The sequence below is a fragment of the Lepidochelys kempii genome, chromosome 2, assembly GCF_965140265.1.
Source record: "Lepidochelys kempii isolate rLepKem1 chromosome 2, rLepKem1.hap2, whole genome shotgun sequence".
NCBI classification, from domain to species: domain Eukaryota; kingdom Metazoa; phylum Chordata; order Testudines; family Cheloniidae; genus Lepidochelys; species Lepidochelys kempii.
The window spans coordinates 88,258,645-88,282,525 of NC_133257.1; the positions used below are offsets into that span (position 1 = coordinate 88,258,645).

The 23,881-nt window shown below is 39.4% G+C and overlaps 1 protein-coding gene across 9 annotated transcripts in view; it reads left to right on the forward strand.

Annotated features, from left to right (window-relative positions):
* The window catches only part of PTPRM (protein tyrosine phosphatase receptor type M), an 832,874-nt gene that overhangs the window by 526,289 nt on the left and 282,704 nt on the right, over positions 1–23,881 (forward strand). For all 9 annotated transcript variants that reach the window (XM_073331568.1, XM_073331567.1, XM_073331560.1 and 6 more), the window contains 3 exons: positions 10,467–10,775; positions 14,976–15,085; positions 21,046–21,247. In XM_073331568.1, the coding sequence (XP_073187669.1) occupies positions 10,467–10,775; positions 14,976–15,085; positions 21,046–21,247 (621 nt within the window). The remainder of the gene's footprint in view (positions 1–10,466; positions 10,776–14,975; positions 15,086–21,045; positions 21,248–23,881) is intronic.

Genomic DNA, 23,881 nt, shown 5'->3' on the forward strand with positions numbered 1-23,881 from the left:
ACATCCATAGTGGCCAGGATGGTGTTTTCAGGAAGATCACCGATGGATTGTAGTTTCCTCAGGAAGTCAGTGGTGTCTCAAAGATAGCTGGGAGTGCTGGTAGCGTAGGGCCAGAGGAGGGAGTCTCCATAGCCAGACAATCCTGCTGTCAGGGTGCCAATGCCTGAGATGATGGGGCACCCAGGATTCCCAGGTTTATGGATCTTGGGTAGCAGTAGTAGTAATCTCTAAGGTGCCACAAGTCCTCCTTTTCTTTTTGTGATTATGTGGGAATCTCAACTTTACTGATAATATTGAGTGTTAGCATAGCATTTGATATATATACTGTTAGTGTCCATATCATACAACAGTATAAGTACGTACGAGCCATTTCCATCTTCCTGTGCGCTGTGGATGGTACAATAAGAGCTTTATAAAACAGTGTATGTTGCTCCCATGAGTGTTCTCAATATTCCTTAACATGTGGTGAGTTTAAAGATGTGTGCCTAATGAATGCGCAGTGGCAGGGGGTGAATGGCTTTCATAATTGTGGACTCAGGGCCTGCATTATCTCTAGTATAGCTTGAATGGTTGTTTCTTTATTTCTAGCTGCTTTCACATTTTGCCAAAAGCCTTAACCCAGAGGGTCAGCATCAGTATTTGTCAGTCAACAGAGTTTGACCCGAAAGGGCCAGATCCTCGGCTAGTGTAAATCAACATAGCTCCACTGATTTCAATGAGTCTATGGCAGTTTACCTGAGCCAAATCTCTACTGAAGACTTGGCAGTCATACTATGTATGTATGTACTTGAGCAGTGGAGTCACCTTTGTGCTGTAATAGTTCTTCCTAATTTGCGCTGAGAGAGAATTATCAGAGCCTTTTTATTTGTTGGCAATTTGCATATTCACCATTGCACCAGGGGTGCATTTGGGGTAAATTGTCACTGACATACATGTGAAGTGAAAAGTATATGTCTGCACTCCTTTATTTTTCATTTATCAGTTAGACGCCTGTTTCCTTCAAGCAAAAGAAAGAAAACCATAAAAGCACATGCTTGTCTGTCATTCGAACTCTCTAGAATTAGCTTGTCATGAAATGTAAAACTAATGTGTACTTGTAAAAACCACTGCAGCATTCTCCTCACTACTGGCTGATGTCTAAGTAGATTTGGAAATGAAAGGGCTTATTATAAAGTGATTCTGAATAGCTAGGTATGTCATTTTAAACAAGCAGCTAAATTCTGTGTTACAGATTCAAAATGTAATCTTGTTTGTATCATGCATAGTTAAAACCTGATTTTGATTGTAGAGGAGCAATCAAGCAATGGAGGTAATTCGAGAAAAATATATTAAATGATGTTTTTCTTTCATTCTTTATTAAAATACATTAGAATTTAAATGAGTCACTCTGTAAAATATTACTATAAAATGGAAATAGCTAAATAAATATTAGAATCACTTGGCTTTGGTTCATATTTAAATTCTACTGTAGACTAAAAAGTCCTCATCAAAATCAGTAGATGTCTGATGGAAGAACATACTGAAAAGAAATGACATATATGAAAATACTGCTGACTTAAAAAGGGAATTATTGATGAATACACCATTATTTTACGACTGCAAATTTCAGCCTGGAGGACACATGCCTTAGGGGTATGTGCAGCCATGAATTGGAGGATGTGAGATGAAAAAAGTTAGAAAAGCTGTTTCTTGCTGGGATTTTTTTCACTCTTTCATGTCTCTCTGTATTGAGCAATTTTGGTGGTATATTATTGGATGGTGCCCTTCAGATATAACATCTGGTTTTTTTTAGTAAAGGGCAATCTCAGAAGCTTGGATGCTTACTATGTATCTCTAATGGGCCTTCTATACATTGCGAGACATCTTGGGGAGACCAGGATTCTGTCATCAGATTTCCTGGACTTCCAGCTTCCGGCCAAGCTAAACATACAGTACTTCAAGAAGAGTCCTCCTTGTGGTGTGTCTGCATTAATGCTTCTAGTCCAGGATGGAGAAAAGAATTGCAGAACCATGTGATAATAAATGTTTTTACAACTTTTTTGTTCAAACTCTTTCAAATATCAAAGATCAGTTCTCAGGCATAATAAGTGAAGATTCCAGTTGTCTCTTAATTTATGAATTTTACTTATTTTTTCAATTGGTATGGCTGAGCCACAAGTGTGTATTTTGCCACACTTTCTATCCCTAGGTTTTGGAACTGGCCAGTCCTGGGTATATACTGAAAGAAGTCTATGTGGGGTGCTAAATTCTGGTGGGGAGAGGATTCTAATCCTTGTTCTGAAACTGTCATGCTTTGTGACCTTGTGCAAATCATTTAGTATCTCTGAGCCTCCATTTCCTTATATATAAACTAAGAGTAATCATATTTCATTACATCATACTGTGTAGTAGGGGTATAACTAAACTGATGTTTGTAGATCATTTCGGTGGCAGATGTAGGAATATATTGCAGGGATTTCTGGCTCCCCAGCATAGAGTCCCCACATCAGCAGCAGTGTTGCGAAGGCTGCCCTGGTTAGCTATGGGATGGGCAGACAGGAGGAGCTGGCCTCTGCTCCCACAGAGCCCTAGTCAGCTAGAGATCTGGCAAGAGATCCCGCCCCTGCTTCCCAGTTGCCAACTCTATTCCAACTGGAGGACAGGATTGCCATTTTGAGAAGGGATTGTGTGGGTTGCAGGAAGAGTGAGGGTCATGCTGCTACTACAAGGACAAAGCAGGACAAGAGTCTGAGCTTGAAGATGGGGCATTGGTCCAGGGAGAAGCCTGAGCATGTAGTCCTTATGAGACTGCCCTGCACGTTAGAATCAGCCACTGCTCAAAAAGGAGGAGGTACCCTAATCAAGGGCTGAGGAGCAAGGCCGGAGGAACTGTCAAGACTGTTTATGACTGATGAAAAGAGAGTTCCTTTGGGGCATTTTTGATTTACGCCATACTCCCATTAACTAGTGTGTTCGTTTGTTTTCCCAGTGACCATGAGGCTTCTGCCCATGCTAATAAAGGCGTTGGTATAACTCTGTGTATGAGAATGATACCTGAGTGAGTTCCTGCCTCCCCAAATGTTGTAAGGGTCCCCCGTAGAGAGGGATGCTCCCATAACACAGGCCTCCCCTCAGTAGGGTGACCACCCATCCTGAATTGGGCAGGACAGTCCCAAAATGCAGAGTTCAAGTCCCGGTCTCTGTCTGAATGACTCTGGAACAGTGTTTGTCCCAGATTCCCTGTGGCACCGCTCCACACCTGCAAAAGGCTCAGGAGCGGTGCCCACATCTTCCTTAGCCCTCTCATCGCCACAAGGCCCCGCCCCTTGCTCCTTCTCTTCCCCCTGAGGTGCTCGCCAGGCCAGAAGCCGGAGCCTGGCTGTAATAAGAGCCACCCAGGGAACCCAGGCCGCTGTGGGGAGCATTCAAGAGCATGGTGAAAGTGAGGCACTTGGCATTAAAGTAGGAGGAAAGGACAATGGCTGCATTTCTTCTAGATCTCTACAGCAAGAATGTTTGAAGCAGTACTTTTTATAGGTATGTGTAAGAAGTAAAATGAGGATCTTGCTTCTGTGTTATGGATTGAGTGCCAGTGATTTTTGTGTGTTCTAGTGGGGAAATCTTGACATAACCATGGTATGTAGCCCACAATAATGGGATTGGTAAAAGTCATAGAATATGTTCACTGATGCAGAATGATTTGCTGTGTCAGGGAGGTGTGTCCTGTTGACACACAACTTTATCTGGAATGGTGAATTTGGGAACAGTTTTTACTATACTGTGGAATAACAGAAAGAAACAGTAACCGTTGCTGTTTATTTTGCTAAATCAAATCCATCTTTTTTGCTCCATATGAGATTCAGCATTGTTAGCAGACTTTAAGTCTCATGTCAGGGAACTCTGAAGATGAAGGACAGTGTAATATCCCTTGCCCACACTTTCCAGAGAAGCAGTGATAGGGGATGGAATAACAGAAATCCTTGTAACTGGAGAAACCATGCTAAAGGTTAAGCGGTGAAGACAGAGAGGGGATAAAATAGGTTTGAAAGAGGAATTGTCAGATTTTGTTCTTTCCATTTTGGCAAAATAGTCCTAGGTAAAAGAAAGGGAAAATGTGATTTGCAAAGAAGACTAACACTACATTTCATGTTCCTGATCTCTTAAAATAAAAGACACTAATTAACCTCTTTAAGGTAGCACTCATCCTATTAAAATCCTCTTATAAGGTATCTGAGATGTAATTCTTCCAAATTAATGACCAGATCCTGCAAATCCTTAACTGACTTCTTTTGTAAGTACTGTTCACATGAATTTGCAGAATTGAACCCCAAGGCCAGATATTCAGCTCGTGTAATAGTGGTGTATTTCTATTGAACTAAATAGAGCTATGCCAGTTTACACCAGCTAAAGATATGGTACATTATTTCATTTCCATCCTGCATTCTCTGGGCTTCCTTGACAGATTAAAAGGGCAGGAAAACCCAAGTTTCATCATAAGAGCTGTTAAATCATGTACTATTTTAAACAAAGGAAAGCTCTTTTTAAAATGTCTTGTTGATGAACACACACAAGAATAATTACAGTATAACAATCAGTCCATCACAGTTGAATGTGGTCTTTCATGAAACCATTCTCCCAGGTTTGTAAACAATTTCAAACATTATCCTTTTCAAGCATGTACAAGTTAGAAAAAGTCAGATTAGAGGAACAGTGAGCAGCAGCTAGCAGGATCAATATTCAAGACCAAGGTGTGTCTCTGCTTATCTCTTCCTCCCCGTTCCCCTACCCCCAGAATTCTAGCATCTGAGTGCCATACAAAGATTCATAAAATTATGCTCAGCACCCTCTGACATCCAGGGAAGCTTTATTTTCCCCCCATATTACAGGTAGGGAACTGAGGCACAGAGACATTAAGGATATCTCTACATTGCAATAAAAAACCCACACTGGCCAGTGCCAACTGAGTCAGGCTTGCAGTGCTCGGGCGAAGGGGCCACTTAATTTCAGTGTAGACGTTCGGGCTTGGGTTGCAGCCCAAACTCTTGGACACTCCCACTTTGCAGGATCCGAGAGCCTGAGTCTGAACTTCTACACCGCAGTTAAACAGCTCCTTAGTCCAAGTCCTGTGAGCCCTATTCAGTTGGCACAGGCCAACCATGAGTTTGTAATTGCAGTGTAGACATACCATGAGAGACTTGTACATGATTATTCAGAGAGTCTCTGGCAAAGGCAAGGACTCCAGGATCCTATTCTTGTGCCTTACCTGTAAGACCATCTTTCCTCCCTGCATGGGAGCTTTTCCCCTGGTTGGTTTGAAGAGTAAGGGTATTCATTTAACAGGAGGCTTAAAGATAATAATGGTGATAATTTTTAAAGTATTTTGGTTTTTATAGTCTAAAAGTGATTAAAAAAATAAAAAGTGGCTGTCGTGTGTATCAGGTGCTCTTGATGGCCATTAAGAATATAAATCCAGCAACCCATTCCCCATCTCCTTCATATAAAAAGCTGAAAAGTAACAAGCCAACCAATACAAGAAACAAAATAATACAAACCCAGCCATTATTCCACTCAGACCTCCTCACAGCACCAACACACTCCACTCACGCCTCAGCTGTCACAAATGAAATCAGATATGTGTTTGGCTACCAGTGAGTGACAGAATTTTCCAGAAAGTTCACTTATAGACAAATGTAATTCTAGTTGCCCCTTTACTTCCCTGATAAATGCCAGCCTGAACACAAGTTTATTAAATTATTAAACAGGGTCACACGAATATTTTGCCTAGACAAGAAAAATATTTTCATTTCTGTTGTAAGAGTAAGGACTCTTTTTCAAATGTACCTGTCTAAGATGTATTAGTATCTGTTTAAATCCCATTTGGTGTTGGAATATAGAGGTATTGTGTAAAAGTAGCCTACCGTTTCCTTTTCTATTCTTTTATTTCAATAGGCCTCTGCAGTCCATGATGACACAGAAAAGAGAAACCTGGCAGCATGAGCTGTAGTTCTAACCCACGTTTTTGATTATCAGTGACAGGACACTAAAATTATAGCTAAATGTATTTCTCTGTTACTGAAAATAACTGCACCGCACCTTAATGAGGGGTGGGGGACATTGTCTGGACTTGCCAGAGGAAGGTAGCAGTGCTTTCTGGGGGGCTGGGTCAGGAGGAGTTAGAAGCTGATGCAGAAAGGTGGGGCAGGGAGGGGGTCAGTGTGGTGATGCTAACTCATCCCCTGGGAATGTAAGTACACAAGGCTTTAAAAGGGGCAAGCCTGGACATTAGCAGCCCCTTCCTCCACACAGCAGACAAAACAACACCCATCCTCCCTCTCTCACCTTGAGTTAGAAAATGCAAGGTTTAGTTAGGACCTGCTGTGGGAATTGCGCTAGTCACCCCTTTTTAGGGGGTCTGGGAAGGAATTTTCCCCCCACCACCAGATTGGTCTAGGTAGAGTATGTGTGTGGTGGGGGGGCGGGGTTGCCTTCCCCACAGCAGGTTTCAGGGAGGACTTATTATGGTGAGGAGGAAAGGGGGTTAAGTAAGTGTGGGGCAGACGTCCCATGCAGGTACTCCATAGGGAAGGCATCCAGTGACCAGATAAGTGGCCTGGGAAAGAACTTGAAAAGGAACAGAAGGGAGGGGGTTGAGGTGTCTATGAACGGTATGGCAGGGAGCAAACCCCCCCATTCTTATAGTCCACCTTAAATCTTCTACAAGGGAGGCGGAGGGAGGGGGGTCGATGGTAAGGTCCCAGACATGGGCTGGCTGGGGTACCTGGATGAAAAATGAAGGGCGGGCTGGCGGAAGCCCCTGGACAGCTATTGAATGAACACGGAGTTGCCTGCACTGCACACTTTGTCTGCCAGGTAGTCTCAGACATCTAATAATAAAGTTGCAGCCCGATTAAATCCATATCAAGAGTCTCCTGTCCTTCTTTCGGTAGAGGCAGACAAAGTGCTGTTGCTGTAATAGGAGGTAAAGTTTGAAGCTCCAGAGAAATGAGCAGTGAATTGAACCTGCAATGGAAATGGATCCTATCAGTCAGTTTCTGCTCCATATTCTCAGGAAAACAGAGCTGAATGTAGAAGACGCTAGGATCACTGATTAAATGGGATGCTAAAGCGCCACGGGCTAGAACTGGGCTTGCTGGTCCCTCAGGTCAGAGCTGCAACTGTCAGACCTCACTGCTTGATACCCAGCTGAAACTGGCAGAAAGAGAGCAGTATGAAAAATGCTGCAGGCACCATCAGGGGAATTGGTAAGAGCTGCCTGACTAAGCTTCAGGCATGACAGACAGTGCACTCCTCAGGGGAAGCAATCCTACTCTCTCATCATGAGTCAGTAGACCCAGGTTGTCCCAGCTGGCCTCATGATTCATGCCAGTGGGTCCTATCATAATAGCCAGTATACTGAGGAACAACAAAATGTCCGTTTATCCAGGGAGCCGCAGTGTGAGCAGAAGGGTCTAGCTTTGTAATCTCCACAAGAAGAGTTTTACCAAGTGCGAAGAAAACGAACGTTTAGCAATTAGTTGTAGTCTTCTATTTGTGAAAATATAATTAATTACCCTATTACCTAACCCTATGAGATTTATATGTTGCATATAAAATTATAGTAATGGCATGTAAAGCTTATGTTGTCTTCTAATCTAAGAAATGTGGTTTGAATTCTGATTAGCACTGTGAATTATGAAGTTGTCAATTTATACATACATTGTAGTTCTAGGACAATGGCCTTCATGTGCTGCAGGGATCATCAATGCAGCTGTCAAGAGCACAAAAGCAAATGTCACTAGTGAATTTCTAATTCGTGCTGTTTCACTCCATTTAAAGTTGGGAATTGACCCATCAGAAAGAGTGAATGTAAAAATTCCATTGAAAACTAAAACAAGATAGGATTATCATAAAATCTTAGTTAAATTGAATCTTAGTTTTACAAAATAGTGTAGCAACAAAATTCATACCCTGATTCCTCTTGACTTACTGCACCAGGGTGCAGCAGTCATTCTGCTAGTACCCTGCATACCTTTTACTTCAGATATCCAAAGAATAAAGTGAACACACTTCCATATTATTGGAAGCCATGTGCTGTGCTTTAGGTGTTAGTACCATATAAATGAAAATGTTATTTTAGGTATATACAAGGTAGGGCACTTGCAGATTAACTTAGCACCTACCTGTTGGTCAGACGGAGGCTCATTTTTGGATCTTTTGATAGAGTAGCTGTTGTCTTTGACCACTGTATCCTGGTCCACATTTTAGATAACAATAAAAAAATTGATCTGACTTTTTGGTTAAAACACAAAGTGAAACCAAACCCTAGTTTCCTTTGGAGTTCAAAAAGTTCTAATAAGCATTTTCTTCTAGTTTTTCATACCTATTGTGTGCACTTAGTTGGTTCCAACCACAAATGGCAATGGAAGTTTCAAAATGTCAGAAGAAATGCTGTTCTTTCAGGATTCCCAGCCCAATTTGAATCAAAATGCTGGAAACTGAGCTAGGAATTAAGAGAAGAGCACCTTTTCTCAGTAGTAGGCACAAAAGTTTAGCAAAATGTTCAAACTGTTGGGAGCTTGTTCAGACTGAATTTGGGGGGGGGATGGGGGCGGGGGAGCAGTTACTTCTCACTAGTCTTAATGTGGTAGCATACAAAACGTAAACCCCCCAATGGTCCAAATTCACAGCTAGAGTAAATGACCTTAGTCACTGAGTGAAGTGAATGGAGTCATACCAGCTTTACACCAATTGAGGATTTGGCCCAATGAGTCTAGTCACTGGATGTGAGGTAATGAATTATTTAGTTAAATTCATTCTGGTGTCTGGTTGCCAGTTGACAGATGCAATGTGAAACTTATTGGCTGACTACATTAAAAAATATTCTGCAAAGCTAGTCAAGACTATGTAGTTCATCCACAATTAATAAATGAATATCTGAAAGATTTAAAGGAAGCAGGGGTTCCTTTAAATTTATTTTTTCATAGCAATAAAAAGCGTGAAGGAAAAATATTAAAATCTTTGTAGGTTATACAGAGAGTATGCAATATCTTAACACCTTTTCTTCAAGGAGTTAAGGTAGAGATGAATAATATCTTTGAAGAAATATATTAAGCATGCAGGGATCTTATTAACAGGTAAAAGTGATGAAACTTTGAGGAAAGTGTTTAGAACATTTTTGGTAAAGACGTGTTGATTAATAAAAGTAAGAGAGGGGAGATGCATATTAATTTGTTTATGTATGAGAGGTTTCTAGCTCATTAAAACTCTTCTAAGAATTTAACTAGTGAAGCAATAGATAAAGCTAAACATTGGCTTTAATCTTTTTGAGGGCTCCAATATGAAAAAAAAAAAAGATTATTGCTAAATATGTGTAATAGCTCCACTAATGACGTGTTTTGCATACATAGTTAATTCACTAAAAATGAAGGGCAAGTGCAGGCCAGCGTAGTGCTGTTCTGCGATGGAAATTTGGGTTCATTTCCCATCTCAGTCTCTCATTGCTTGTGGCAGTGTGAGTGGAGAGAGTGTTGATCCTCTAAGCAGCATCCTTTGATCAAGTAGCAACTAGTCTTCCTCTGCTTTGCATACAGCCATATATCCCTGGGCTATGATCTTAGCTTATATCTGATAAGAAAGGTTGGTCTTGTCCAGATGTTGGTTTGGAGACCCAAGGGAAAACCCAGGTGTGTGACTCAGGTTTCATATGTTTTTCCCTCTGAATCTTTACTGAACAAGTGTCCTAAAATGGTATATTGTGCTGCTTGATTTACCATCTTTTGGGTGAGCTATAAAACCAAAGCCTTGACTCCTTGTGATCATGAAAGAAACTATGGCACATTTGCAAGAAGTAGGAGTATTAGCTTTGGGTCCTAACCGGATTGCTCGTTGATTAATTGCATTCTGTCTAACTGATGGAAAAAAGAGAAATGAATAAAGAAATTACTTTTAAAAATCAATGGTTTTCTGTATAAAAAAACTCTCCTTGGGGAACAGTTTGTCATTTACTGGAAAGTTTCCCTTTAAAATTACCTTTTGCTTTATATATTTGCTTTACTTTTCAATGTCTTTCTTACTTTAAAAGTGCTAGCACAAATATAAGAAAAATGAATGTATTAACGAACATACTTCTAAATTCTGGAAAGGGAATTTGACATCATAGAGGTTCTTTATTAACATTTGTTTCTCAATTTTCATCTTTTAATTTAAACATGTATTTAAAGGTTTTTGTTATACTCTCTCTTTTTATCTGTCTTGTACTGTATCTTCTCTTGTTTTCTTTATCAAAGATACTTCTCCCTTCTGTGATCAATGATTACTTTGATTTAAAAAAATCAAAATATAATAATCAAATCTGGTTTTATTCTCCTTTCACACTGTCAGAGAGATGTATATTCACAAGAATATAATACAGAACTGTGCATCAGTTTCCTCTTTTAGACTGTAACATGCACAAATAGTACATCAGAATCATATGGATATTTTCACAGATCCCATGCGTGGACCACGAAAACTAGAGGTTGTGGAAATCAAATCCTGGCAAATCACTATTCGTTGGGAGCCATTTGGATACAATGTAACTCGTTGCCATCGATATAACCTCACGGTCCATTACCGCTACCAAGCTGGAGGACAAGAGCAAGTCAGAGAGGAAGTAAGCTGGGATACGGAAAGTTCACGCCCACAGCACACAATTACCAATCTGTCACCCTACACAAACGTCAGTGTAAAACTGGTTCTCATGAATCCGGAAGGACGAAAGGAAAGTCAAGAACTTGTAGTACAAACTGATGAAGACGGTGAGTTTTTGAATTTACTACTTTGAACAAATATATTTAAAAATATATTCAGCTTCCAACCACTAGATCTTGTTTTACCCTTTTTTGCTGGATTACTATCAGAAATCTTCCATATGGGCACTTACACACCATGGTCAAGTCAATTCTCTACCTTCTATTTGATAAACTAAAGAGATTTTCTTTATCTCATTATAAGGAATGTTCTCCAGATCTCAAAATAATTTTTGAACCTCTTTTCTGAACATTTTCCAATTTTTCAACATCCTCTTCGAAATGTAGACACCAGAATTGTACATAACGGTCTTGCTAATGCCCTGAGCAGAGGTAATACCATCTCCTTAATCCTACTTTATATTACCCTGCTTGCATCCAGGGTTTGCATTAATTCTCTTTGCTACAGCATGCCACTGGCAGCTCATTCTCAGCTGTCATCCACCATAGTTCCTACATTCTTTTCAGTGTCACCATACTCCAGGATATAGTCTTGCACCTTATATGTGTGAACTGCATTCTTTGTTCCTAGATGTATAACCTTGTTTTTGGCTCTATTAAAATGCAATTTGGCAAGTGACCCAGAAAGCTTTGTATAACTGATCTGTCCTATCATTATTTATGACACAATCAATTTGTGTGCCATCTGCAAATTTTTAATGCAGAGATTTTTAAATTTTTTCGAGATCATTATAAACATTACAAACAGCTATTGCATTGGGCCAGAAACAGATACCTATAAGACTTCACTGGAAGCACCCCTAATCAATGATGATTTCCCATTTACAATTAATTTTTTAGATCTACCAGTTAACCAGTTTTTAGCTATTCAATATATGCTACAAAGATTTTGTATAGTGCTGTTTTTTTAATCAGACTGATGAAAGGCACATGACATTCTACGTATATTATGTCAAAATATCTATATCAACCAAACTTCTTATCTCATCAAAAATTATATCGTTTGTTTGACCAGCCCTATTTTCCATTAAACTTGTGTTGATTGGCATTAATTATGTGACATTCTTTAATTCTTTACTGATTGTGTCCCATATCAGCCATTCTATGATTTGTCCGGGATTACCAGCCTATAGTTACCCAGGTCATTCAGTTTACCCTTTTTAGGTATTGACATAACATTTACTGATTTCCAGTCCTCTGGAACTTACCCAGTGTTCCAAGTCTTGTTAAAAATCAGCACCAAAGGTTGAGAGAGCTTTTCAGCCAGTTCTTTTAATCATTGGTGTCATATGAGGACTGCAATTATCATGACTCTCTGTGGTGGTATAGTATTTGTGCGTGTATTTTTGCAAATACAGTTCTAAAAACATGGCCCTAGAATGGATAAAGAGAGAGAGAGAGATCGATAGACATTTTCAGTAAGCTCTAGTGACTACTCTGTATAAATCCATCTGTAATGCAACAAGGAATATCATTAGCCCAAATCATTATCATCATTGTACTGCTCGGTGGTGCATTTTTAAAAGAGACACATGATTGTTTCCCATATTTCCATTTATATGAATAGCTTGCCTTTTAACAGAGGAACACTAAAACATTTTTTCTGGCCAATCAGTTCACTGCAGAATTGTAAAAGTCCTCTTATTTCTCAAGAAAATGTGGTTGTTCATGGATGAATTATTCTGTTGTCTTGAAGTAAAGCCCCTTTTTTCTTGCAGTCAGGATACTTTACATATTATGAAGACCAAAAAATTACATATATTTGCTGTTTCCAAATATTCTTAGTTAGAAACAACTAACAGCAGAAGACTGAAATGTTTAGATCCTACAAAACCAAATCAAAAACATATATATCTATAATTATGTCAGGAAAGTTTTAGGGTTTGTGTAAATCAAGTTAATTCCTAAACCTAAAAACAAAGACCCCACCCTTACTAATTTACTGCAGACCTCCTCTGCCCCCGCCTCAGAAGGCCAAAATACTATGCTGTCTTTTTATTGACTGCTGCATGCCTTGGCAAAGACAGGAACTGGAGGAAACAGAATTTAAACTGTTTCAAAATGTACAATTATCATGAAATGGAATAGCCCATAAAAGCCCTGATCTTCGAAATTGTTCTGCAAAGGGGAACTTCTGCTCCAATATGGAAAAACGTAGAGATTGGATCTTCCGTAACTGCAAAGAATATACTCCTTTTTCTTTTCGCTCCATTGCCCATGCCCCAAAAAGAGATTAGAAAGAGAGAATCCTTTAGTTTAAGGATGAAATGGCCCTTTTTCTTATACAGCCATTTTTACATCATGTTATTTAACATGTTGTTTGACAAGATTCAGCACTCTTTGATTTTCTATTACAAATCACTTATTGAAGAGAAGGCGTAGAAGAAAGGTTTGTATCTACACTGAATTATATTGTGCCATGCATGTTGATTTTGCAAGCTATTTTCACATGCACCCGCATATTGGAGTACAGGAGCAAGTTTTTACCTTGCAAAAGTAGTCATGTTCCAATACCTAATAATTTTCAACTTACAAAGAGTCATGCACTTCATAGAAACTGGAGTTAGGGCTTGTCCACAGAGACTCTGCGTGGCAAGCCAGTGTGTGAATGGACTGCACTGTAGCCTGCTGTGCATTAAGGTTGCCATGTGTACCCTGTTACTGGACACTAAAAGTTCCATAGGGCACTCTGCAACAGCACTATGTCAAAGTGCACTATGAAACTTTTCTTATGTGGTACCAGGGTTCACTCCTCGACTTAGTGCATAGTAAACTAGTGCTCTGTAAGTTCACACTGTGGCTTGCCACGCACTAACTCGCCATGTGGACAAGCTCTTAGAAAAGACATACTCCTCTAGTCCATCTTTCTGCCAATACGGGACCATTCGTTACAGTGTATTTTTGAGTCAAATCCAGTTAGTTTTAAATAACCCAATGGAAATATATAATTAATTAATTATGAAATAGGGTCATCTCAAATTTTTCTTTTCTTGCTTTAATCCCATTACTCTTAATTAACCCCCCCCAAAACATAATTTATCCCTCTTCTTGGGATTTACACCCTTCAGACATTTGTAGATGGTTGTCATACTGATTTTCTTTACTCATAATTTAGCCAAGATATGTGTAGTTCTGATCTCTTTCCCCAGTCACTCTGACTCCAGATCTTAATCAGTTTTGGTGCTGTTCTCCAAATTCCCTCCACTTTGTCAGCAGGCTTCAGGTAGTCAGCTGCCCATACTGAAGTCAGCATTATATAGATGTGCCTGGCACAGCTACTTAGGTTGGACTCTGGATGTGCTGCATAGAGGAGTGCATATACCCTGTGTGCATTTTCCTACTCGGAATACTGTGTTCTGGGGGTTCTACTAAGGTGAGTGTGGGAAAGCAAACCATTGCAGAGGTACAAGGAGATGATATTAGAAACCTGACACTTCTGATAATGCTGATTCTTCAGTCTTGGGTGTCTCATGTAATAAGAGGCCTTAAGAAAGGTGCCAGGTCTTCGTATTGTCATCACTGTTTCCTACCACCCACTCTGTTGTAAGGCTTCAGTCCTAATGACAGCCAGCATCGCTGTCCAAATACTATGTATGACACCCTTATACAGGCTAATTACAGTACCTTAATCTACTAAAACAGTGCCTTATACCTTAGTATATTTATATGTGTCATAGATGAGTGTTTCATATATATTTCTAGTTTAGGAAATGTGTAGGATAGTGGTTAAGGAAGAGGTACTGAAAATTGACTTGTAAACAAGACACTTCACTTAAATCCTAGCAAAAAAGCCAAATTTCCCACCTTTTTCATCAATGACATTTTACTGGAGAAGTCTTATGTTCCCTGTTGTTTCTCTGTTTTAGACTGTAGTGTTCTGCAAGTGACACATATGTTTATACTTCTTCCTTAACAGCTGTATCCATTAACAGTCGAAAACCACATTGATAACATGTTAGCTTTGTTCTATGGGGAAGAGATAGTGACTGTTATTTCCTAGCGGGCACGTAATCTATTATACCCCTGTTATAGCCAGGGAGAAAGAGAGAAGAGAAAAGGGTTGCATAGGATCTGTTTAACAATTTGCCAAAGAATATTTATATCTGCAGAATGTAAACTGTTATACTGAACAGGGGACTGACACCTGATGAACTGGTATCATGCCTAGAGAATGTAAATGTTAGTTTGAGCATTTCTATATGTTACTTTCCAAAACAGTACTTTTTTCTTTTCTTTCCTTTTCATTAGTCCCTAGTGCTGTACCACTTGAATCAATCCAAGGAAGTACTTTTGAGGAGAAGATTTTTCTTCAGTGGAGAGAGCCAGTGCAAACATATGGTGTGATCACTTTGTATGAGGTAGATATTTTTTATCATGGTTTCTCAAACACACATTTTTATCATGGTTTCATTTTTACCTACAATTTTGATGTATTGGCATCCTGTTGATAAAAATACTTTGTTAAAAATGTTTGTAGATTTCATTTTCCAGACTCCCATAAAAAATTGTGTAGTATGTACACAACAAATTGTGTTGTGCTTGGTTGATTGTCCACACTGCATGTCGGACTGAGGCACATAAAGAGGCAGTGTGGTCTAGTGAACGGGGAACACTAGGAATCAGAAGACCTGGATTCTCTCCTTGGCTGCCATCAACCTGCTGTGTGCCCTTAGGCACCTCACCTGTCTGTGGCTCTGATCCCACTCTCCCTTCCCACTGCTGTCTGTCTTGCCTATTTCAATTGTTAGCACTTAGGGGCTGAATTTTAGTTATATTCTGTGGTTATTTATTTAGTCCCTGATACAGTAAAGCAATTAAACATGTTCTTAAGTCCCACTGACTTCAGTCGAACTTAAGCATCCTCAAGTCCTTTGCTAAATCCGGGCAACAGTTGATAAGAGATTTAGAAATGGGAGGAAAGGCACTAAATAAGTTTAAAATATTACTTAGGCTGAAACGAAACACTTTAAAATACTGTATTTCTTTGAGAAATTTGGCCCTGTCTTGTACGTTTACAGGAAACAATGCAAAAATTAGAAGAAGAGCATAATTGGTATAAGATAATTAAAAATTAAATGTTTCTTTGAAAATTGTCACAGTTAGAACACAAGCTGACATCACAAATAAAATCTAATGCAGGAGAAAATTACTGGAAATGAGGATGGCACTGGGTTACTATACCTGAGGATGCCACTTGCTAAACCTGTGAGGTATATTGTTCTATTTAGTAATATAGATAGATCTTAGATCTTAGTAGATCTTAGAGTGAATTGTTAAAAAGAAAAAATGGAAGAGATAATAGTAGTGACAGTCATCATCACATTTATATGGGACTCATTTCAGGAAGCCTATTGTAATAGAAACAAGCAGGTGCAATTTAAAAAAAAGCTAGCATTTTTTAATGCAAATTCAACAAAATTACATGTTGTTAGGTTTCTAAAAATTGCTGTTCTTCCTCATATGAAACCTTTGCCTGAATACCTTTCAGAAAAACTGACAAAGGACTGCACAGATTAAGCTGTCAGACAGTAATCATTGTTAAACCTCTTACCTGACCTTACTTCTAAATTGGTATTGAAATGCTTGAGAGACAGAGGGAGAGAAAGATACAGTAAAAGAAAAGAGTTAATTTGAATGCTAAGCTACTGATGCTGTTTTGCAGGCTGTTTTATTGTGAAAGATTATGATAATGTATGGCTTGGTTTTGGTAGAGCTAACTTTCATAATGTCGCAAACCAAACAATTCGTCAATGATCAGACTGTTTTAATTGATACATATTTTAGTATCTTTGCTGATTTTAGGCCTGACTTGTACAAAAATGCGTATTGGCAAACTTTCTGCCTAAAAACACACAGGCATAACCTTATTGCTGAGTAATTTGTGCCCCGTGGCATAGCTCTCTCCTTAATACATGCATGTAACTTACATAAACTGTTGTAGGAGTTGCAGAGGTGCATTCATTGAGAGGAGAATAATAGACCAACTCTGCACTTGTAAGGATTATGGGAAATTTCAAGCTTCTTTCAAAACAACTCAGAATTCTAACAATGAGAAAAAGAAATAGCTCAAAGAAATTAATATTAATATCTTTCCGTGCTTGATGTTAATCAAAAGTGCAGTTACAGTGGGAATAGGACAAGCAACAGAAATCAGATTACATTTAAAAAAAGTCAGTTTAAGTATAAATACTGATATCAGCAGTTTGATTCAGTCACACCAGGTCTTGATCTTTCTGCAAATCCCAGTTAAGGTAGTGGACCTGATCAGGTGGCTGAATACAAACTACAACTCACGAGACACAATTGAAGGCTCCTATTTGCTTGCCTGGGTCTAGTTCTGTGGCACGCCATCCTGTTGCTTATGAGCCTGAGATATGTCACACTGGGTTTTTAATCATCACAAGGTGTTCTGTTCCTTAGAGGCACTCAGTGGATCACAGGGGAGCACTGTGCCTGATGTGGCGGCGAAGAAACTTTTCTTAACCCACTTCTGGGACAAAGGGAAAAAACACAGAGTTATCTTCTTCCTAGATACCAATGACGGGAAGAGACTGGAACTCCCACTATAAACAGCAGGACAGAGAAAAAGTATCGTGTAGATTAATAAGATCTTCATGATTCATCAAGCTTTTATGCAGTTGGAGATATGTAATGTCTTCAAAAATACTGTAGAACCTCAGCGTTATGAACACCTCAGGAACTGAGGTTGGTTGTAACTCTGAAATGTTTGTAACGCTGAACAAAATGTTGTGGGTTGTTCTTTCAAAAGTTTACAACTGAACATTGACTTCCTATACCTTTGAAACTGTACTATGCAGAAAAAAATTGCTGCTTTCTCTTTATTTTTTTTAGTAGCTGTTTGGCACAGAACAGTACTGTATTTTCTTTTTTTTTTCTTTTGCCTCTGCTGCTGCCTGATTGCATACTTCTGGTTCCAGGTGTGGGGTTAACTGGTTAACTGGTCAGTTCGTAGCTCTGGTGTTTGTAACTCTAAGGTTCCACTGTAAAACAAACCTGAATCTGCCTTTAAACTAGGTAAAACAATCTGCAACTCCCAGGTAGCCACTTATGTTTCTGGTGGGGAAAACTGTGGAATGAAAGTATCAAGGGTCCAGTTCACCACTAGTGTAATTAGGTGCAAATCCACTGATTTCAGCAGGGGATTTGCACCTAATGTGTTTGAAACCCAGAACCTCAGTGAGTAAGAGACAGCATTTAGAGGACAAAATGGTACTAACATGTGTAGACTTGTCTACATAAAGCTCTTTTTGTTTCTGCCCCATTTCCCACCATTGCCAACATCAGTGCAACAGTCCAGTTGGTGGCAGTGAAAGGAGCGCTAGCTGTATGCAGGATTCTAGCCAGCCCACCAGCATTTTAAGCAACATTACCTAAATCTGGTAAGAGTGAAAAATTGCGGTCACTCCTTTTTCATTGTTAACCTTCCCACTGCGGCTGCCATCTGTAAAGGTGCCCTGGTCTCAGCAGTGTTGGGAGAATTTTCAGAAAAAAAAAATCTTGAGTAGGTAAAGCTTTACTGAATGATAGCAGGAGCGGGATGTAAATACTATGAGAACAAATGTATGCTTAGTTTGCCCAAGCAAGTCACTTTTTGTTAAATGAACATGTTGCTTATGAGCTATGAAAGAGCTTGTGTTTTTGAGGTGCATTCTCCTGATAGCTATAGTTCTACCTCGGGGAATCACAGAATCTGTGACCTCCTGTGTGTTTTAAATAAAACTGGGGTGAGTCATTGGGAAATCCAGCTAAGAACCACCATATCTGGTGGCTCCACCACTCTCTCTGCTTCCCCACAGACTTCATAGGAGCAGTTTTTTTAGATCAGTCCTTGCTCAGGGAATTTCAGGAGACTAGATTAGTCCTAACAAAAGTGTATCAAAGTTTTTCTTGGGCACTAATACCTGTCCTCAGCATTTTATTGATACTAGACTAGATGTATTATGTACAACTACATTTTTCACTGATTCAGAGATTTTAGGAAATTATAGATATTTAACTGCAATGGGAAGGGTTAGTATTGTACCTGAGTGAGTGCCAGTTCCCCTCACAGGGATATTGTGAGCATAAATACATTAAACATTGTAAAGGGATTTGCGAGCTACTAATGAAAAGCACTATTCATGCTAAATAGGCCCAATGGCCTGTGATGGGATGTTAGATGGGGTGGGATCTGAGTTCCTACAGAGAATTCTTTCCTGGGTATCTGGCTGGTGAATCTTGCCCACATGCTCAGGGTTCAGCTGATCACCATGTTTGGGGTCGGGAAGGAATTTTCCTCCAGGGCAGATTGGAAGAGGCCCTGAGGGTTTTTTGCCTTCCTCTGTAGCATGGGGCACGGGTCACTTGCTGGAGGATTCTCTGCACCTTGAAGTCTTTAAACCATGATTTGAGGACTTCAATAGCTCAGACATAGGTGAGAGGTTTATCGCAGGAGTGGGTGGGTGAGATTCTGTGGCCTGCGTTGTGCAGGAGGTCAGACTAGATGATCATAATGGTCCCTTCTGACCTTAATATCTATGAATATAAGGAATAATATTATTATGATGTACTGTATCTGTCTTTCAGGCCCTTGTTTAATATACACAGTATACACATTCTTAATGTTTCTATCTAAATATTCCTTCAGATAAGTATGATAATGTGCTATAAATATAACAATGTCAATTTTCATTGTATATAATAGCACTGGAGGTATGTATAAATTGCAACTAAATCTACTTATTTAAAAGCAAAAAAAGGGGGGAATCATTTTTACATTTTAATTTTTTTAACGAGTTCCTTGTTTTTAAATGATCCTGTTGTTGTTATAGGTGATAGATGTTAAGTTACCAGTAAAAACACTGTACAGTTGTCATAAATATAAAGGGAAGGGTAACCACCTTTCTGTATACAGTGCTATAAAATCCCTGCTGGCCAGAGGCAAAATCCTTTCACCTGTAAAGGGTTAAGAACCTAAGGTAACCTCACTGGCACCTGAACTAAAATGACCAATGAGGGGACAAGATACTTTCAAATCTGGAGGGGAGGAAAAAGGTTAGTAAGTAATCTAGCTAGAAAATGCGTTCGGTTTTCTTTGTTATGGCTTGTAAATTTGCTGTGCTGGAGGAAATGTGTATTCCTGTTTTTGTGCCTTTTTGTAACTTAAGGTTTTGCCTAGAGGGATTCTCTATGTTTTGAATCTGACTGCCTGTAAGATTATCTTCCATTCTGATCTTACAGAGTTGTACTCTATCTCTTTTTTTGTTCTTCTAATAAAGTTCTGATTTTTAAGAATCTGATTGGGTTTTTTGGGTCTTAAAAATCCAAGGGGTTTGTGCTCATCTTGTTTTTCTCAAGCCTCCCCAGGAAAAGGGGTGTAAGGGCGTGGGGGGATATTTTGGGGAAATAGAAACTCCAAGTGGTCCTTTCCCTGTTCTTTGTCTAAAACACTTGGTGGTGGCAGCGTTTTACCTAATCCAAGGGCAAAGACTTTGTGCCTTGGGGAAGTTTTAACCTAAGCTGGTAGAAATAAGCTCAGGGGGTCTTTCATGAGGGTCCCCACATCTGTACCCTAGAGTTCAGAGTGGGGAAGGAACCTTGACAACAGTACTTTACTGTGAAGTTGTATTGCTGTTTTAATGAAAACAGGTAACAGTATTTGAAAGGAAGGAACGAAAAATGAGGGATCTATTTTGCTGATATTTAACATATTTTTTCCCAAAATGGGAATCTGAGTTTCGTGCAATGCAATCACAACCGGAAGAATTACAATGCAGCAATAATAAGACATGAACTCGAGACTGAAGCATAAGGATCACCCACTTTGTGAAGCATTCACTTAAAACTGCCCTTGTCATCTAGTAAGGCTAATCTTATTCAGTGCAAGGTGTAATTATATTCAGACAGCTTAGAAATGAGGCTACACCTTTTTCACTTGCATATCCGTTTTTGCGAGTTGTGTTTTTGTTGTTGAAAACCAACAGTAATATGGTTTCAGAAAAATGACATTGTGAAAGCCAGCAACTTAAAGGTATTAACTTAAGCCTGAACCCATCCTTTACAGTTGTAATCTAGCTGCCTTTAAGTCCCTGTATCCCATGCTACTCTGAAACCTGTATCTATAAAAGTAACAACTCATAACAGTTTTGGCTGAGTTCCTGTGTCCCTTCATTGGATTCAGGATTTGAAGAGTATAAGGGAGTAAGATTGCTTATCATAAAATGTCTGACAGTGCATACATCAGAAGGGTTTATGGGATAAAGATACAATCTTTGTCCATCTGCTCAAGATATTTTATAACTTCCTTATTCTTTTGCAGATCACCTACAAGGCTGTCAGTTCCTTTGACCCAGAAATAGATTTATCGAATCAAAGTGGACGAGTTTTAAAGCTAGGAAATGAAACTCATTACCTTTTTTTTGGACTGTATCCTGGGACCACCTATTCTTTTACCATTAGAGCCAGCACAGCGAAAGGATTTGGACCTCCAATCACAAATCAATTCACAACTAAAATATCAGGTATTATATTAAAGTAATTATTATTTCTGTTTTCTTACAATGGTAACCATTATTTTCTTTGTTATTCATCTCTCTTTTGATGCCTTACCAGCAGTTTGTCAGAAAAATAAAATCAGTTTTCTTCCTTGAAAGTACCAGACAAACTGATACACATTTATGTATTTGAATAATTTTCAGGTGCTTGAAGATCAGTTAGAACATGCACAGTTTTTGAAGTACTGGTTCAAAACCAGGCAACTTATCACCCAAGAAAACATATGATTTATATGCCTTTGGAGTCAGTCCCAGCTGCTTCTTGTTGCAAAATTTAGCACAGGGTTTTTTTGGACATGAATCTGAGATAGTTTCATTCAAAGCTCATTCAGCCTCAACATGATTCTAAATTAGTACAGTAACAGTGCTGGAAAATCTCTTTAATGTGGCATGAACAATTGAGAGTACAGCAGAAATGCTACATGTCTAGCACTCACTTAGGAAGTATAGCAAATTGCTACGCTGCACACATTCCTAACAGACATGTTGACTGAGGCAGATTTGAAACTGCATTAGACAAGAACATCAGGACCTGTGGTTTTCAGAGAGCGGGAAGACACAGCTTCTCTAAAAGCCCATGCACAAAAGCCCCCAAAGACTGAGGAACATTTTATTCCCTTCATTGATGGAATGCGATCCTACTGCATGCTCTAAAACACCTATATAATTGATGACAAAATGTATTCCAAATCTGTAGTGGAGGTGTCCTTATACTCAGCTTCTCTACCATGTTTCTGTGAATTAAACTGACAGTCAGTAACGAACTTGAAGCATGGTCTCAGAACAATATTCACTCCCAAAATATGCATTAGCTATCTTTCCCCCCAACTCTCCTTTTTGGAAAATATAAAGCAAGCTATTATGAGTACTGTTTTTTCATCTTGTGTCCCTGTTACTCCTATTCTCCCTGCATCTCATTGTAACTTTATCATCTTTGTGGTAGAATGAACAGAGAGCAATGCAAAAGTATTAATCAGAAGCACAGTAAGGAATTGAGGAAGGGCAATAAATGCAAGTTGGGAATTTTTGTTTTTACTGTACCTAGTAATTGTAGGGATAAATTCATTGAATGATTATCAGCTAAAAAGCCTTGAACATAATTGGCACTGGAATGTAAAGACTAGGGATCCAATTCCCCCACCCCACCTCCCATTGTCTGAAAGAAATCAACAGGACTGCTTGCATTGTAAGATATTACTCAATTTGAGTGAGGGTGGCAGAATCAGGCCCTATGAGAATAGAGAGAAAGAACAAAGTAGTGGAAGAGGAGAAGAATCTAGAGAGTTAGGAACAGTAGTGAAAGGTTAGGATAGCTATTCTCTTTTAAATAGTGGTGTTAATGGTTAAATGGTTAACATGAATGGGAATTACACACATGCATTGTGGGTAAGATATGCCACATGAAGCCGCACCAGCTGTTTCCATGAGCACATCAGATCTCCCCCCCTCCCCCACCCAACAATCGGCAGGATTAGGTCTCCCCTCCCCCCCTCCCCCCGGCACGGTGAGGCCTACCCCTGTGTTTTGGTGGGACACGAACAGGGAATGCCTATCCCTGGGATTTTCAAAGGAACCCAAGGGACTTAGACACCCAGTCCCCACTGAATTTTAAATAGGAGTTAAGCATCTATTTCTTTTAGGCTTCTTTAAAAATTCCAGCCTGAAGTGGTGGGGATGATTCAGGAAGTGACACTCTTCCCTCTGAGTCAGTCCTATACCAGCGTTCCAGTGTGAGGTTGGAGGACGCTTTGTGCTGTCAATACCTTTCTCTAGTGAGATGTAAAACCAAAGTGCTAAGATCTCCTAAGACATTTTACAATTGTTCTGGCCAATTTCCAATTTGTGTAATTACATTTTAATCTCTTAAATCTATACTGCATTTTCAGTAGAATAAGATATACTTAACTTCCTATCCTAATAGCGTTGTTATGCCCTGGTAAACAGATGCCATGTTTCATCACAGAATTGGCTGTTTGTCAGTGATGGAAAAAGTGATTCCTTTGTAAATTTGTGGTGTTTTAGGCAGGGCTGGTAGCACCACCTACTAGAGTTGCCTGACACTTCCCATTATAAGACCCTGTTCTCAATTGCTTATAAGTTTGCTAAACTTCAACTGAGCAGGCTAAAATTTTCCATGCTGTCTGACTCAGACTGATTTTTATTATTATTATTAATTTCAGCAAACATGGTTCAGCCATTTCCAGGAACAAAGTTAGGAAATAATACATTGGTTTGCTCAAGTTAAAAAATTCTGGCAACCACTGTGCTTAGTAAATTGAAATTTGGCAGGATGGGTATTCTTTGTGTCAGGGATGTGCCTTTTACCATCCCTATGAAAATCCATCCACATTTGGCCCAAGTTATAAGCCTTTGAAAAATCACAGTTCATACATGCTCCATGGAGACTTGCTAGAATTTAGCAATTAAAGTCTCTAAAGAGTCTGTCCTCACTGAGCATACTTGAGTCTGTCATAGTTCCTTGTGCTAACCAGACTGCTCATGGGCCATTCCCAAGGAGTAGCTGAGCATGCTCCAGTCCAGGCTGTGGGGGGCTCAGAAAGACTTTCTCTGTAATGTCTGCACCCAGCTGCTCCAGGTTAG